The sequence below is a fragment of the Strongylocentrotus purpuratus genome, unplaced genomic scaffold, assembly GCF_000002235.5.
Source record: "Strongylocentrotus purpuratus isolate Spur 01 unplaced genomic scaffold, Spur_5.0 spur5_scaffold_11, whole genome shotgun sequence".
Classification (NCBI taxonomy): Eukaryota; Metazoa; Echinodermata; class Echinoidea; order Camarodonta; family Strongylocentrotidae; genus Strongylocentrotus; species Strongylocentrotus purpuratus.
The window spans coordinates 4,451,005-4,468,005 of record NW_022145596.1 but is presented as its reverse complement, the minus strand read 5'-3'; the positions used below and the strand labels follow the sequence as shown (position 1 = coordinate 4,468,005).

The 17,001-nt window shown below is 36.9% G+C and overlaps 1 protein-coding gene across 2 annotated transcripts in view; it reads right to left on the bottom strand.

The window, feature by feature from the left end:
- Nucleotides 1–410: 410 nt before the first annotated feature.
- LOC100889647 (circadian locomoter output cycles protein kaput) overlaps nt 411–17,001 on the bottom strand; it is a 45,319-nt gene continuing 28,728 nt past the window's right edge. The window contains exons 8-16 of one of the 2 annotated variants that reach the window (XM_030980418.1): nt 14,933–15,080; nt 14,071–14,276; nt 10,999–11,091; nt 10,243–10,329; nt 9,674–9,843; nt 8,553–8,684; nt 7,368–8,093; nt 4,412–4,480; nt 411–3,238 (exon numbers count right to left, since the gene is read on the bottom strand). In XM_030980418.1, coding sequence (XP_030836278.1) covers nt 2,894–3,238; nt 4,412–4,480; nt 7,368–8,093; nt 8,553–8,684; nt 9,674–9,843; nt 10,243–10,329; nt 10,999–11,091; nt 14,071–14,276; nt 14,933–15,080 — 1,976 coding nt within the window. In that variant the 3' untranslated portion in view covers nt 411–2,893. The remainder of the gene's footprint in view (nt 3,239–4,411; nt 4,481–7,367; nt 8,094–8,552; nt 8,685–9,673; nt 9,844–10,242; nt 10,330–10,998; nt 11,092–14,070; nt 14,277–14,932; nt 15,081–17,001) is intronic. The other variant, XM_030980420.1, reaches the window with a different exon arrangement.

Genomic DNA, 17,001 nt, shown 5'->3' with positions numbered 1-17,001 from the left:
AACAGCGTAAATTATGTGCAGAAATTTACTAATAGGGTGACTGAAAGTTATGTCAAACCTTTCATGACATGGAACCAGGTGTCAAATGTGAATTTTTGAACAGCTTTGACAGAAGAAAGATTTTAGACCTAAAACCTTTGAATACAGTAAAACCTTTTACTTGAAGTTATTTTAGAAGTCTTTGTTTGCACATTTCAGTGCTTAGTGGCTCATGAAATAATTTTCAGTCATCTTATTAGTAAATTTCTGCAAATAATTTACACTGGTAAGTTTCAATTAGAAATACAGGGTAAGGAACAGTTAAATTATTTTGTTTTCTTTTGGGCACTGACCTTTCTTCAGTTAAGATGTAACAAATGCCCAAAGCGTGTAACTGTAGCTGCACATATCTATATCTATATTGGTCCATATTTCATCTTCCCCGTATAATTCATCAAGTACGTCAAAGTAAAAATAATCTTTTAAATACAATGCAAATGTTGAATTCTCTTAAGCTTGTGAGAAAAATATATTCTGATTACAAAATCCCCATAATTCATCAATTTTTTCAAGACTTTATTCACACAAAAAGAAAAAAAAAAACACCTCTACGATTCAAACACATTTCATTAACTGATAAAAAATTTAAAAAAATGAAATTTTCAAACCTTTCACTTTCAATTTTATAGTCAATTGTTCTGCTTTCAACTGCTGCCTTTTCAATATTGCACAAAATATAATTAAAAGATATTTTAAATATCATTCTCTCACTTTAAAAAATATGTTCATAATTTGTATATACATCAGCTCTCATTTCTTTCTCATTCTAATTAAAACCCTACCTAGGTACCAGCACATGATTGTAATACTAACATGATGAAAGGGTTTGCTTATAGCCCATGTACAGAACAGAAAGAGCTACTCGGAAATACAAGTGACTCTGATGCTAGGTATTGACAGCTCTCAAAAGCTAAAACTCTAAAGCTACGTAAAAAATGTAAACTTGAAACTACGTAAAGATGTAAATTTGAAACTCTGTAAAGATGTAAATTGTAAATTTGAAACTATGTAAAGATGTCAGAAGCAGAGGAAAATAAGTACAGTCAATCCCGTGTCTCATAGGCCACCTCTATATAAAGGCTACTTGTCTACAGTGGTCACATATATATTGCCTCCATCTAGAAGAAGGTATATTGCCTCCATCTAGAAGAAGGTATGTATTGAAGAATCTGTCTAGGAAGGCCACTTTTTGTGTTTCCGTTGGGTGGCCTTCTAAAGGTGTTTAAACCAGATCGCCACTAGGGAATCTTAAGTATTTTTCATATATCCTATTTGAATAAATGATAATCTAGATTTCAACTTTTGCTTATTGTGACTGTACATGGGCTTTAGATATGACTATTATGTTGAGATACAGAGGCACTTACTTTGTTTGTGCGTTTGGTATCACCTAATATCATTTCACGTCAAGGCACTGTAAAACCATCACCACCAGCACCATCTCATTTCAATAAAAACCATTCACACTATGCCTCCCTCTCCAACAAAAAGAAATAAGTCACGATTGCACAAAATTGTATAATTTGATGGTCAATAAGACATAGAAGCATTTCTATCACTTTCTCAAAGCACCGATGCTACCTTACAATAGAAAGAATTGGACATCCGTCTGTTTGGAGCCAGAAGGGCAGTATTCTATGTAATATGATATGAATTAATGACTTTCTGGTACCAAACAATGTTTCTATACTGGATAAGTCTAAGTGAGGGTAGATGGGGGAACTAATAGGATCGCTATGAATAAAAAGGCATGTGTAAAAACTGAGGGACAATGATAAAAGAATATCTGGGAAATCCTACATGGGCAGTAACAGGGTTACATGATCCTTTTTCCACACTTTTGCATGGCGTAAGTAATGGTCCTCCCCAACGATTGTCTTGTAGGGTCGGGTGATACACTTGCTATCCTAGGAGACTGATGCAGTTCAAGCATTCAATAGAGATGTTTAAATATATATTTCTAATTTGCACGAAACCAAAACTTTTTCTGTATTTCTCCTCTACAAACATATGGAAAGAAGCTTGGAAAACAAACCAAGTTCTTCCGAATCATATGTACCACATCATTTCAAAATTGCAACACAGACACATCTTTTAGGTACCTTTTTTATCTAATCCTTATACTTTAGAAGAGGTATCAAAAATTGTCATGAAGCAAAAAAAAGGTCATGAAAAGGTACAACTCTTTTTATATTTGTGCATTAACATTGAAACCGAATATTGTTGTACATCTGTGTAGTATAAGGATGTGCGATGCGTCTTCACAGTACGAGAGAAAGAAAATGGAAGAAGAAAAAGAAAAAAAAACCTGTAGATGAAGTAAAATGTGCTAACTATACACTGATTGGCACTTTTCCGATCACACAAGATGAAACAACACATTTTCGTTGGGTACATTATAGTTTTGCTGGATGATGACCTGCTGCCACGTAGAAAGCGATGAGTAGTACGGTTAGATAGAACAGGCATACCAACACATACGACAGTAGCTTGGACATAATACACTGTACTCCACATGTCAACGACATATAAACCATGAAGTCTTTGGTGCCTGCTGGCCTTGGACACGTGAAGAGCGGTGTTGTATAAAAGGCCTCGATTCTCTGGGCACGTCCATACAGGCAATGGTTTGGACCAGAACGTTATGGATGAGCGATCAGTGGATATATAAAGAGCATCTCCTCCCGGTTTCAATGCAAAAAGGATGTTTCCTCTGGTATCCCTTCCATTGCAAAATCAATGCGTGCACTGTAGTGTCTGATGCATCATGTACAATCAAGGCTCCATGCCACATAATAAAAGCACCTTTTAAAATCCATGGGGTAATCCATGGGAGGGGGGCAGCCATGCACCCCTATAAATTGTCTTGCCCTTCCGATTGATGCATGTATTGGTCACTGCCCATGTCCAGCGTTGGAAGTCCAAGGCAAGAGAGGTCCTGCATGGGCACGGCTTGCGCCCCTGGGGGCATTGTCATTGAGGAGTGCATGGTAGGCTGGGCTAAGGAGTGGCAGTTGAGGGGCACCTGGGGGAGGTGGGGCGTCGGCTGCTGACCGGGCGGGCCCACCTGTTGGTGGGGTGGTGGTGGGGCGGTATTGTTAGTCCTGTGAGGGGTTAGGTGTTCACGATGCAATGATTGTCCACTTGTGGAGGGATACTGATGAGTCTGATGCATAGCAAACGGAGCCCTTGTTGCTGACTGCAGACAGAAAGACGAGTAAAAAAAGACTTAGCAGATCAAAGTATTACAATACCATCTTAATATCCAAACTATACTAAAAAGAAATCATCATAATATGAATTCATTTTATTCTAATTGTACTATTTGAAATTTCAAAGTAATTGAATCAAGATGAAATCTAACCAAATTATAAACAATATTCTGAACAAAAATGTGCAAAAGGTGACTTAAAAATTGAAATTGGAAAATTCTTGAAAGCAAATTGATAATTACTTGGAGTGTTCATCTTTTTCATCAAAGAGTCTTCATATGACACATAGCCCAAATATATGTAGGTTTAATATTATATTAAATTTATATGAGTTGTGGTGTATCAATGAAACACAAAAAGATCTTTTCTTTTTTTATAAACTATTCAATATTTCTTAAAAATATCGTGGTTAAGAAATGAAATGTTAAAGTTTTTTAATTTTCATCCCAGTGCAATTAATAATCATTGTTCACAACTTCATGGTAACAAGGGGGAAAATGTGTATGGATTCATATGAAAAGAAAAGAAAGTGGGTTAATTAAAAACAGTGCAAGTTAAGTCAATTGCACATGATACGTTTCCATGAAAATCCAATTTAGTAAGAAATTGTGATAACACTAGAGAAATATCTTTAACAAATAAAATCGTCCTGATCAATATCAAGAACAGCCATTTGCAGAAACTTCAAATTTTCAGGTCACAATACCTGTTGTAAAGCCTTCAATATGAGAACAGACATTAGAGAGCTGTGCAACTGGTCTGAAAATCTAAAATCTGGAACCAGGATTACTAGAATTCCGGCATTAGCTATCACAATCAAAACGATAAATATCTTGTATCTAGTGCTACTACAATGTCTTCCAAAGGCTCGTTCAGACATGACGCGGCAAAAGCTTCAGCGTTTCTTTTAATGATGACGTAAAATGCAATACCCTTTACATTTCTGTAGCTTATGACACAGAGCAGGCAGGGCCTTTGTTGCGAGCAGTAACCATTCATTTAAATGTTTAAACAAAAGTTAAAAAACGTGGTTGCTCTTTTGCGGCCGAATAACCCGTCATATCTGAACAAGCCTTAAATCGGAAATCCATGGGATAATACAGTGCATAGTGAGTGGTGTTTGTACAGACTGGCAGGCCCACATCCTAGTCTAGTCTAACCTGTAAGGCATTACTCGGCAAATCAAGGAGGTTGGGTGTGCTACAAGGCCACATAGCCCCAGCAGACAGCTGTTGTTAGGAACAGCATGCACAGATAGATAGATAGATAGATAGATGGATGGATAGGTCAATAAAATTAAGAGATAGAGATAGAGATAAGGAAATATAAATAGAGAAATAGATAGAGAGGTAAAGAAATATAGAGATAAAGAAAGAAAGATAGGCAGATAGAGAGATAAAAAAACATACAAATGGAAAAACGGAGTGATAGGTAGACAGATATATAGATAGAAAGAGAGAAATATACATAGACAAGTGGAGATTTTAAAAAAGACAGAGAAAGAGAGAGGATAGATAGATAGACAGAGAAATAGAAAGACATATATATATATATATATATATATATATAGAGAGAGAGAGAGAGAGAGAGAGAGAGAGAAACAGAAAGATAGGCAGATAGAGAGATAAAAAAACATACAAATGGAAAAACGGAGTGATAGGTAGACAGATATATAGATAGAAAGAGAGAAATATACATAGACAAGTGGAGATTTAAAAAAAGACAGAGAAAGAGAGAGGATAGATAGATAGACAGAGAAATAGAAAGACATATATATATATATATATATATATATATATATATAGAGAGAGAGAGAGAGAGAGAGAGAGAGAGAGAGAGAGAGAGAAACAGAAAGATAGGCAGATAGAGAGATAAAAAACATACGAATAGAAAAACGGAGTGATAGGTAGACAGATATATAGATAGAAAGAGAGAAATATACATAGACAAGTGGAGATTTAAAAAAAGACAGAGAAAGAGAGAGGATAGATAGATAGAGAAATGGAAAATAGAAATATACACATAGAAAAGTAGAGAGATAGGTAGACAGATATATAGATAGAAAGAATGAAATATACATAGACAAGTGGAGATTTAAAAAAAGACAGAGAAAGAGAGAGGATAGATAGATAGACAGAGAAATAGAAAGACATATATATATATATATAGAGAGAGAGAGAGAGAAGCAGAAAGATAGGCAGATAGAGAGATAAAAACATACGAATAGAAAAACGGAGTGATAGGTAGACAGATAGATAGATAGAAAGAGAGAAACATACACAGACAAGTGGAGATTTAAAAAAAGACAGAGAAAGAGAGAGGATAGATAGATAGACAGAGAAATAGAAAGACATATATATATATATATATATATATATATATATATACATATATATATATATAGAGAGAGAGAGAGAGAGAGAGAGAGAGAGAGAGAAACAGAAAGATAGAAACATACACATAGAAAAGTAGAGAGATAGGTAGACAGATATATAGATAGAAAGAGAGAAACATACACAGACGGGTGGAGATTTTTAAAAAAGACAGAGAAAGAGAGAGGATAGATAGATAAACAGAAAAATAGAAAGAGATATATACTGAGGGAGAGAGAGAAAGAGAAAGAGAAAGAGAGAGAGAGAGAGACAGGAGCACACAACAGTGTTAGGGTTGGTTAGATGCAAGGCAGAATCAGTAAAGGTTAATAGACTTTCTTGATTCCGTTGTCATGGCAATGATTCCACACAATGTCTTAAATTTCGTTATTCTGCAATTCTTCATCATGTGATAGACTTTTAGTCATTTAACAAGTCTGGACAAGACAATCCTTTGAGAAGCTTTATATCACCTCTGTAATAAAACACGTTTTGACTTTGCAGTGTGAATGACAAACAAAGCTTTGATAAGTCTAATGCCCTGATATATTTACAGTGAATTGCAGACTATTGTTGGATTCTTTACTTCTGTGACTTCATTTTTTAAGAATTAAAAGCTCTGTCCCTTCAAAAAGGTTTTCAGTCTAAACAAAAACTAATCACCTTTAATATAAGAAGGTAAATTTGAATTGCTGAATGTATAAAAGAGTCATATTTTTCAGCAGAAAGACAAAAGCATCCAATAAATGTTACTAAAAGAAAAGCAATTCTTGCTTTACCCTGATATCCTCAAAAAAAGGATGTAGGGGAAAAAGATAAGGATGAAATCATACTGCATGGCCTAAACATATGGGATACTGCTCTATATTTGCAATACTGCATTTTATAGAAACATTGCATGTTCATACCGAAACATTTTTTTTTAGTAGGGACCCTAGCCATTACCAAGGAATCAAGAAATTTACTAAAACTAAAGTTATAAAAATTATATATATATATATATATATATAATTCAATCAGAAATAAGAGGCTGATTCACATTTAGTAATAAAATAGCACATTTTCATGAAATGGTATGCACATCCTATATTTCAATCTTAAACATGAGAGAACTACATGTACTTTTTTTGGTAACTATTTGAACACATAGAAATGAAAAATTAAGCCAACTGCATATATTCTTACTGCAGAATATTGGACCCTCTTTAATAACAAACAAAATACCAACGAGTGAATTAGACAGTCTAACTCATTCATAATTTTCGATATATTTTCTTAGTCAATACATCCATCGTTTTCATACTGTATGGACATGTGTCAATATAACTTTGTCTCGAAGAGACTACAAGAAATGGATGTGTTTTTCTTTATATAATTATTAATTGCAAACTGACAAGATTCCTCTAGTTTAACTGTGTGAATCAGCTTCCAATTTAGAAGTAAATAATACACTACTTTTAGAAGAATGAATTTGAGTTTAGAAGAAATTGAACAAAATGAAAATCAATCGTACATGTAAGAGCAGTCAATAATGTAGAATCAAACAACGATGTTAAAAGAAGAATTAATACTTTTAGGATATACATGGTGGATATGAGGGGGGGGGGGTCTAAGATATTCAAGAAACCAATTCAAATGAAAGAGTTAAAGAAAGGCTGAATTCCAATCAAAAAGCAAGCATCAACTACAACAGTTTATGGACAGCAGAGCTCTAATCTATAGTTTAAAAATGCAGGTTACTTGCCTGATGCTGAACAAGCTGTTCCATTGAGATAGTCTCATGTGATGCAGGCTGTGGCTTGTGTTGCTGTATCTGTTGCTGCAGTAGCTGCTGTTGCTGCTGAGGATGTTGGGATGAGTGCTGCGGTTGTTGTTGCTGCTGTTGCGCCTGAGGATGTTGGGAGGAGTGCTGCGCTTGTTGCTGTTGCGGCTGAGAATGTTGAGTTGAGTGCTGTGTTTGTTGCTGTGGCGGTTGAGGATGTTGGGTTGAGTGCTGCGTTCGTTGCTGTTGCTGCTGAGGATGTTGGGACGAGTGCTGCGGCTGCTGGCTCCTTGACAGTTCCAGCTGCAGGACAGATGGATTGGAGGGAATGGGAGTGGCCTGTGCTGACCCCATGGGTGTGGCTTGAACAGACCTAATGGGCGTGGCCTGACCAGAACCCATGGGCATGGCCTGACCAGAACAAATGGGCGTGGCCTGACCAGAACCCATGGGCGTGGCCTGTCCAGTACAAATGGGCGTGACCTGACCAGACATCATGGGCGTGGCCTGAGCAGAACAAATGGGTGTGGCCTGACCAGAACCCATGGGCGTGGCTGGACCAGAACTCATGGGCGTGGCCTGACCGGACCCTTCTGTGGGGGTAGTCTTGGACCCCATGAGCTGCTCCTGCTGCTGGATGAACATTTGACCCAGCATGGGATGATGCTGCATCATTAGCTGTTGGGCCATCATGAGCTGCTGTTGAACCTACAATACAGATGAAAGTTTGGATTAATCCCTCAAATCATCATAACAATAACAATAGTCACTTTTTTTGTACAGCAATTTTTGCAAAGATTAGGTATACATGAACTTGTAAAAGAGATAAATACATTTGATGTGAAAAAAAGGACAAAAGCAATATAGAACTTGAGTCCCAAAATACTTAGAAGTTTGATGCCTTATGAATCCATTCAAATAAGACACACAACCGTTCCTTAAGGTAGTGAAGAGAGAGGGAGGGAGAGAGGGAGGAAAAGAGAGAGAGAGAGAGAGAGAGAGAGAGAGAGAGAGAGAGTGAGATAATAGAAGATAGAGAGAGGAGGGAGAGAGTTTTCACAATTAAACTTGCGGTGGATAACGCAGAGAAAGAGAAGAAGGCATTCACAAAAAGTAAACCTATGAACAATGAATCGGAGAGCAGATGATTGCATGAGGAATACATACCTGCTGCAGTTCTTGTTGCTGCAGAAGGATAGCATCCTGGAGCTTATGATGCCTCATCATTAATTGCTCCTGGAGTTTCAACTGGATAACAGTAATCTGCTGTGGTGTCAGGTTGCTATCTGATGGTGCGGGCTGTAACAAAAAATGCAATAAAGGGTGAAAAAAAAGTCTGTCTCTACAGTACTCATATCTTAGAATGCTAGAATTAAATCATAACAACACGTTAAGTGCCATTTTTCTATGAACAAGCATCTCATCAGAAGCTGCTCCCGAAGTTTCAACTTGAATAGCAGAGATCTGCTGTGGTGTCCAGTTGCTTTCTGATGATGCAAATTATACGCAATGAAATGCAATAGGGGGTGAAAATCAAGAATGCCTGTTTAATTTTCTTTACTTTATCTTAAATTGCTGGATTTTTTTTCTATGATTTCACTATTTCATGGCCTGGTATCTGTAATTTGTTGCATTGTTTCAACCAGATAACAGTGATCTGTTGTGAGTTCAGTATGCTATCTGATGATGCAGGTTATAACAATAAAATGCAATAGAAAGTGAAAAAAGAAAGCCCGATTGTGTTTCAGTAATCCATCTCAAAATGCTAGAAATATTGGATTTCATTATGAAAATGCTTTTTTTCTTATAACATACATTGTATTTGAATAACAATGATCTGTTGTGGTGTGAGACTGCTGTCCGACTATGTGGGCTGTGAAAAGAAAAATAACCCTCTTATAAAAAAAAAGTCTTGTGACTAGCTAATAAAAATGGCTCTATGTTTCACTCAATGAATTAAATATGACAAAATAAATCAAGAAATAGTGGGTGTAAGTGCCAGCTTGTGTCTTGGAGCTCACATGAAAGTGACCTAAATTTGTGGAAGTTCACCATGTACATGTATCATATGATCTTGCATATACCACAGCATATCAACTGGGTTGTAATTATACTGTACATGCAATATGAGGTGAGAAAGAAAACCAAAATGCATATTTGGTATTTTAAGATATGGATTTGTAAATGTAAACATGCCTGTAGAAAAACATTGTGTTGTCTTCTATTGTGCAAGTATAACGTCGTTTCAAGTGAATTCAAGTGAGCAAATGTTGGAGCACCATTCTTACCTGTTCTTGTGGAGGGCCATTATTAGGGAACGTGCCTGGTACCGGAGAGGGCTGGGCTACAAAGGGCTGGGGAAGAGGGGGCAGGGGCAGAGAGGGTGGGGGTAGAGAGGGCGGGGGTAGAGGCGGCAGAGGGGGTAGTGGCGGCTGAGGGGGGTTCGATGCTAGTGATTCTGTGGAAAAAACACCAAGAAACATCATCTCTAGCTTTGTCATGATCTTAAACAGGAACACAAAGACTATCAACAACAAAAAAGATGAAGAAATACTGATTATGAGATTGTTTGTCATGTCTCAGAAATTCATGGAATTGCTCTCTGCATTTCATTGAACATGCAATATCATGTAGGGATTCTTTGATAAATACTTGACTGACTAATTTCTTTAGGGGCCAACAAATCCTGATTTTTGTTTTTCTCCTTGATTAGAATGATTTTCTCACTCTTCCTGACTGGATAAAAGAAAACCCATTTTCCAGATTCGTCGTGATCACAAGGATAGCTGGGAAGCCTGACATTGCTACAAAATTGAATTACTGCTATGCACCAATGAATCTAAACTAACAAACATACCAGATTTAGGTGAAAGTCTTCCACTCCTGCTTTTTGTGTGCGATATACTGGGCGCTTTCAAGCTGCTTGTGCAAGATACACTTTCATCTAAAAACAAATGGAGGAAAAATTTGTTGTTAAATAATTATAGTTAAAAATACATGTTTTGTTATTTTTTACACTTTCATGACACTAGATCTTTCACCTTTGACCTGTTACATCCAAAATCTAATCTAATCCTTGCATGCTCATACAAACTTCTTCCAAGATTGGCTTGAATTAGTTCAATTCCTTTAAAGTTATAATGGTAAGTACATATTACTAGTACACATATTTTTTGTATTTTCGTTAACACTTTAAAGACACTGTGACCTTTGACCGTTGACCTTTTCCACTCAAAATGTAATAAGTTCATCCTTGCGTGCTCATACACACTTCCACCAAACTGAGTTTGAATTGCTATAATAAAGTTATCACAGTAACAAGGCATTTCCGGCAATTTTAAATGCTCTCATGACCCTGTGACCTTTGATCTCTTCCACCCAAAACCTAATCAGTTCATCGTTGCATGCTCATACAGACTTCATCCAAGTTTGGTCAAAATCCGTTCAATGGTTCTTGAATTATGCTGTAACAGAAAGTGATAAGGAAAGGAAAGGAAGGAAAGAAAACCCATTTTTCACATTCTCCATGGTTACAAGGATAGCTGGGAACCCTGACATCTCTACAAAATTGAAATATTGGTATGCACCAAAGAATCTAAACTAACAAACATACCAGATCGTGATTTAGGTGAAAGTCGTCCACTCCTGCTTTCCGTGTGTGATAAACTGGGTGCTTTTAAGCTGCTCGTGCAAGATACACTTTCATCTAGAAATGAATGGAGGAAAACAAATGGTGAGATGTTATTAAAAAAATATAACAACAAAAATTAAATAAAAAGCATTTGTGTGGGCTTGGTCATGTGTGGTTAGAACGACTTAGAAAATAGATAATTTCAAATCAAGACCAAGTTCATGCATTAGTGCCATGATATCAAACCTGTAAAGAAGCACATTTTGATTTAATGAATGGTGGACAACAAATGGTGAGATGCTAAAATTAATGCATTATGGTTGAAGGCATGGCCACACAGAGGAATTTTTCTTGTTTGGGAATGGGGGAAAATGCAATTCATTATTGTTAATTTATTGCATTTTCTTTGGATTTTTTTATTTGTGGGGGCTCCCCCCTACCCTGACCCCAGCTGCGTACAGCCATGATTCAAAGGCAAAGAAATAGCCTCGTAACTTTGAGGCCCCTGGATCAAAATCGTGTTGATGTGCTATATTAATGCTCTTTTGTGAGGCATTAATCCTCATTATTGTCAGTTATGACTTAAAGGCGTAGGTCCCCTAGATGATAAGCTAGTAGCATATACATGCTTTAGCAGTCCGCAAAACAAACACTCGCAAATTATTATTCAATAAAATCAGAGAATGTATACTATTATCAAGAGCTACCGGTATTAGGAATAAATCATTGTCAAAATCATTCCATAAATTGGGGTAAAAAAGAAATTTATTCCATCTTTATAACTAACATGCAACAGTGTATACATGTATATATCCAAAGTTGCAAACATAAGTTACGACTGTAACAGATTAACTCACTGCAAATCTAAGCAGTGGTAATACCTCTTTTTATAGAATATGGACAGCGAAAGGTTCACCATGCAATCAATCTATTTCTCCTCTTCTTATCAACTCAAATAAACAGAAAGGTCTTGACGGACGGGGGTGGAATATTAGCTGACCGACACAGAAGGGCATTGTGCCTGACATTTTAAGAGATACTATCTATTATTTATCAGTAGTTGCATGGCAATGATAAAAGGAGAGGGTGGAATATTTGTGATGGGAGGATATCGTTCAAGGCAAAATATGGATTATGTACAGAAGATATGATCTATTAAATGCTGGTCCTAAAAGGGCAGAGGTTAGGGATAGGCTGTTGAATCTGCAGATCCTACTATTTATTGGTATTGAATACCTTGGCAGGTTTTTCTCTTTTTTAACAATTTACGTAGCTTCCATGACTTTCAAGCAGATTTTGTTTTTTCTAACATATTTGGGATGGTATCATTGTGTGAATCAAAGCTTTCTCACCAGTATATAGGAGGCATTGCACTCAAAAGTTTTGGAGAAGTGAACAAGGAAAAAGCTATGGTATATTTTCCACGACATGGGTCGCAACAAAGAAGACCGCTCGATGGAGAGAAGAAAAGTGGTCTCGTTGTTTCAGAAAATTCTTCAAATAATATTTTAATTAAATAGACTACTCAGAGGATAGAAACTTGCAGTCTTCATACACTGTATGGTCTTCCTATACAGGTGGTTGCTATAGCAGTTTTGACTGTACAAACATGAGAGAATAATCTAGACTTTTAAACATACTTCTTTTCTCCCCTCCCCCCCCCCCCCCCCCTAAAGGGGATTAAACTCTGAGATAACTCATTGTGTGGTAGGTATCTATATTACTAATACGCAAAATTGCCGCGGGGGTCCAAATTTGGGCAAAACAGTTCCTCAAAAACGTCTTTCCCCGACCGCGCCCGCCTCCGCCGTGGTGCGGGAACGGCGACACAATTCGACAAGGCATGTCTCCCATAAACTGCGTGCCACGTCGACCCGGCGTTCGACGTCCATGTCGTTAAACGCTGTTTCGGGGTTCCGGGGAGGACGGATGGACGAGAGCACGGCGGGCGTCGTTGAATGCAAGGAGGCGACGAACTCGCGAGAGCGAGTCGGCAAGGCCTGCACCCGCCCTCTGTCTAATCAAAGAGATACACGATGGACGAGAATCTACTCGCCTCAACGAGTGTAGCAAATCTCATTGTAACGGGTGCAGAGTACCCCAAGTTAGGCATCTTTCTATAGGATATGCTTTGTAGCGTGTCAGAGAAATACACATTAACCTATGGCTCACCGGGGTGATGGGATGTAGTAAATCTACGCTCTGACGGGCTGGGCTTACCCGTGTTATGGATCTTGCTTATGCTTTGTACGCCAGACGGCCTATGCCTGTACGTGTATAATATATGTGATGATTATATGCTCATGTCACACGCACAGTCGGTTTGCGACTTTCATTCTATGATTGCCGTGATTTGTGATTATCCCGTCCATGTTTACTGAATTTTGATAATCATTCTTCAAAGTAAAGTTTTCACAAGAAATTCATTGTAACTGACAGTTCAGTTGCAAGCTAGCTGCCTTGAGGCTTGAGTCCACACACGGACAGTGCATTGCGCCACTGCTGCCGAGCACTGTCGGAACTGTGACTGTGTGTGAGCTGAGCTGAGCTGAGCTGAGCTACATAGAGTAGACTCGACATTCGACAACACTTTAAAATTGCTCTTATTGCCCCGATTTCAATATAGTTTCGTGATTATAGAGGTATGAAACCTGAGCTTTGATTGTGATTATTCTGGCCATGTATAGTTGTATGCTGAATGTCGATAATCATTTTTCAAAGTAAAGTTTTCACAAGAAAATCAGACGGTCGTTTAAAAACATACTCCTGGCTCATTAGCTGGATAGAATACTTTTACTATGATACAGTTCTTGCATCAAATCAATGCTCTAAAACGGGTATTACGGTGCGCCATTCATGGTCAAACAGTGTATATATTATAAAAATAGTCTATACCCTATATAAAAATAATCAAATTTTATTTTCGATAGCACATAGGCCTCTTTCTATTTACCCCCCCCCCCCCCCCTCCCCCCTCCCCTCATCCTAGAATCCCGTGGATTTTCCACGGGTCCTGCTAGTACAAAATAATTCAAACAAAATTGTTTTTTGTACCTGTACTGGATGACTGCCATCTGTCATGTTTGCCTGTGCTGAACAGGGGCACGTTGAGGGAAGAGTTGGAGGATACCGAAGTGGACAGCGATGCCGATTCGGAGGCGCTGGAGTCCCAAAGATTTGTGCTGTCTGACTCTGCACCGCTCATCTTGCTGTCCGTCAATACCAACTCCTTGTTGATATCATTACGAACATCAGCATAGCTAGGGATGATACAAGAATGATAACTGATCAGGGGGTGTTTCACAAAGATCTTAAGTTGAATTTAAAAATTGGCAAAAATTGACAATGGCAACTACTAAAAAGTCAGACGGTATATAAATTTAAACATATTTGTGGCTTACACCAAGTATTTAAATTTGATTGATCGATCTGTATTGAAAAAACAAGTCAGAAAAAATCTTGGAACCAACAGGATTTGAACTTGCCATCTACTGCTTGCCAAGATTCCAAGATTTTTTGATAATTGAAATTTCTCCCAGGAAGCATTACATTTATAAAAGATATATAAATTGTGTATGCAATCCCGTACATTCTTGTTTTATGGACAAGTGTCCATGATGGAATCTTGCCACTGATGATGTATACATACAGGACTAAACAGAAAACTCCTTCAAGGTTCAAATTTGTTCACTCTCAATTTCAATGACAATGGTCAAGAAAAAGAAGTGATAAAAAATTTGAGAATTCCCAAACATGACTTTTATTACAGTTTTCTGTTTAGTTCTGTAAGTGCTCACGATAAATGTATCTTTCATGACTTAAAATCAATATATCTGGTAATAATAATTATGGAAAAGTGAATTATGAAATAAAATACAGGAAAAAAATTCTTGGATCTTGAGTCTTGACTACTTACTTGACTACTTGATGGGTACACACTATAAACTCTGGTTTGGAATTCCACTGGTTGTAGGTGATGAAGTAGCGTGTTTGAAGCCATATCCACTCCTGCCCTTTCGTTAGGAACCGGTAATAGCAAGACTTTCCTTCTCCCGTCTGCATCACTGGTGGTCGAGAACATGAAATGGAATGGATAAGAAATGCATGGAAAGGATGAGAAACACATGGAATGGATAAGAAATACATCAGGAGTAATCTCAGATTAAATGTGATCTTGAGGTTCAAGTAATGATGAATATCAAAGGTGTTTCCTGGTAATTATTAAAATAAAATTGATGAAAATTACAGGTGATTCTTGGTAATAATGGTAATGAAATTGATGAAAATTAAAGGTGATTCTTGGTAATAATGGTAATAAAATTGATGAAAATTAAAGGTGATTTTTTACTTATGATAATGACAGAAATAACTTCTTTTGGAAATACTTCAGGAGTAACCTCAGATTGAATGTGACAGAGACTGATTCGGATTAAAGGTGGTCCTCAAGTTCTGACAATGACAGAAATTACTTTTTTTAATGGTGATCTAAAGATCTGCCAGACAAATTTAATTAAAAGTTCAAAATATAATATAATCTCTGAATGAATAACAAAAATGAAGAAGAAAACAGATCAGTAAAAGTTCCCCCTAAATCTTATCATTAAGCACATTTCAAGCTTTGTCTATCAAACATCAATCAGTAACACAGTATGCATTTGCAATCATGTCATCATTTGCTTGTATCAAGGACACTTAATTCCACAATCTGATTATGTTTCCCAAGGGCATATTTTTCTTATACCTGGGCATTATATTCATCACTGGAAATACTTTCTTATTTCCATTGCGATGCAGTTTAAAGCAAGCATTAAATCATAATGGTCGATCACACCGTAAATCCATATTCATAAACTCCTTGTCCCTTTGGCAATTTTTTTCTGAAATTTTAGACTGACCTATTTTTCTGTTTTCAGTCAAAGCAATTTGATATCATCGTACACTACTACACTGCCCTTTAAGTCAATATATTATATTATTGTAAGTAATCCCTGGTGAGAGGAAAATGATGATTATTGGAGAACATTTATTTCAGGTCTATTATATAAAATTACTTTCCCCCTCAATCTTTTTCTTAAGAGTTGCAACTTTGCAGAAAGCTATCAAAATTGATAAATAAACATCTAGCATATGGCCTGATTTCCTTCTGACATTTGGACTGACCTATTTTTCTGTTTTCAGACAAAGCTATTTGATATCATGGTAAACTACCCTTTTATTATATTATTGTAAGTAATCCCTGGTGAGAGGAAAATGATGATGATTGTACAACATTTATTTTAGGTCTATTATACAAAATAACTTTCCCCCTCAAAATTTAAACATAAACATCTAGTATGGCCTGGTTTCCTTCTCACTTTTAAACGTATCCCTGAGAAGGGCACAACCTCCCACTTTATTCTCGCCCACAATATGAGAATATGCCATGGGCTGGAAAATGATATCACATCCTTTAAACTTGAAGAGGTAAACAATATCTGGGGCTCCATCAAGCAGAGTGTGGGATATCTGTGGAGCTTAATGGAGAAACGATAATCGGCTTTTCTTCATGTCTATTTATATTCTGCGTTCACACTAGCAGAAATATAGTTACCAGTATATGAGAATTGTAATAAGAAATTACTTTTTTTAAGTCTGAACGTCGTATATAGTTACGCTGTACAGTGACACGCCTGTATGAGCATTATTTTGAATGAAAACTTGATAAATATCAGGTTCCCCTTCTGGTCTTAACATCGTATGTCGTATTGTCAGAAATCGTATAACTGGGTCAGGCCTATCGTGACTATTCATGAGTTTACACTCAGGATTGGCCAGCTATCATGTTAACTGACCTCTCCTAAATGAATGTCTTTTTACAACGTTATTCTCTAGTCTGTATGCTCCTTTCTCTATCTGAAGATTCTTAATACAATGATTCTCTATACAACTTTTGTACAAACTTCATTTAGTTTGAAGAGGCGATGGATTATCTGTTTATATGTCTTT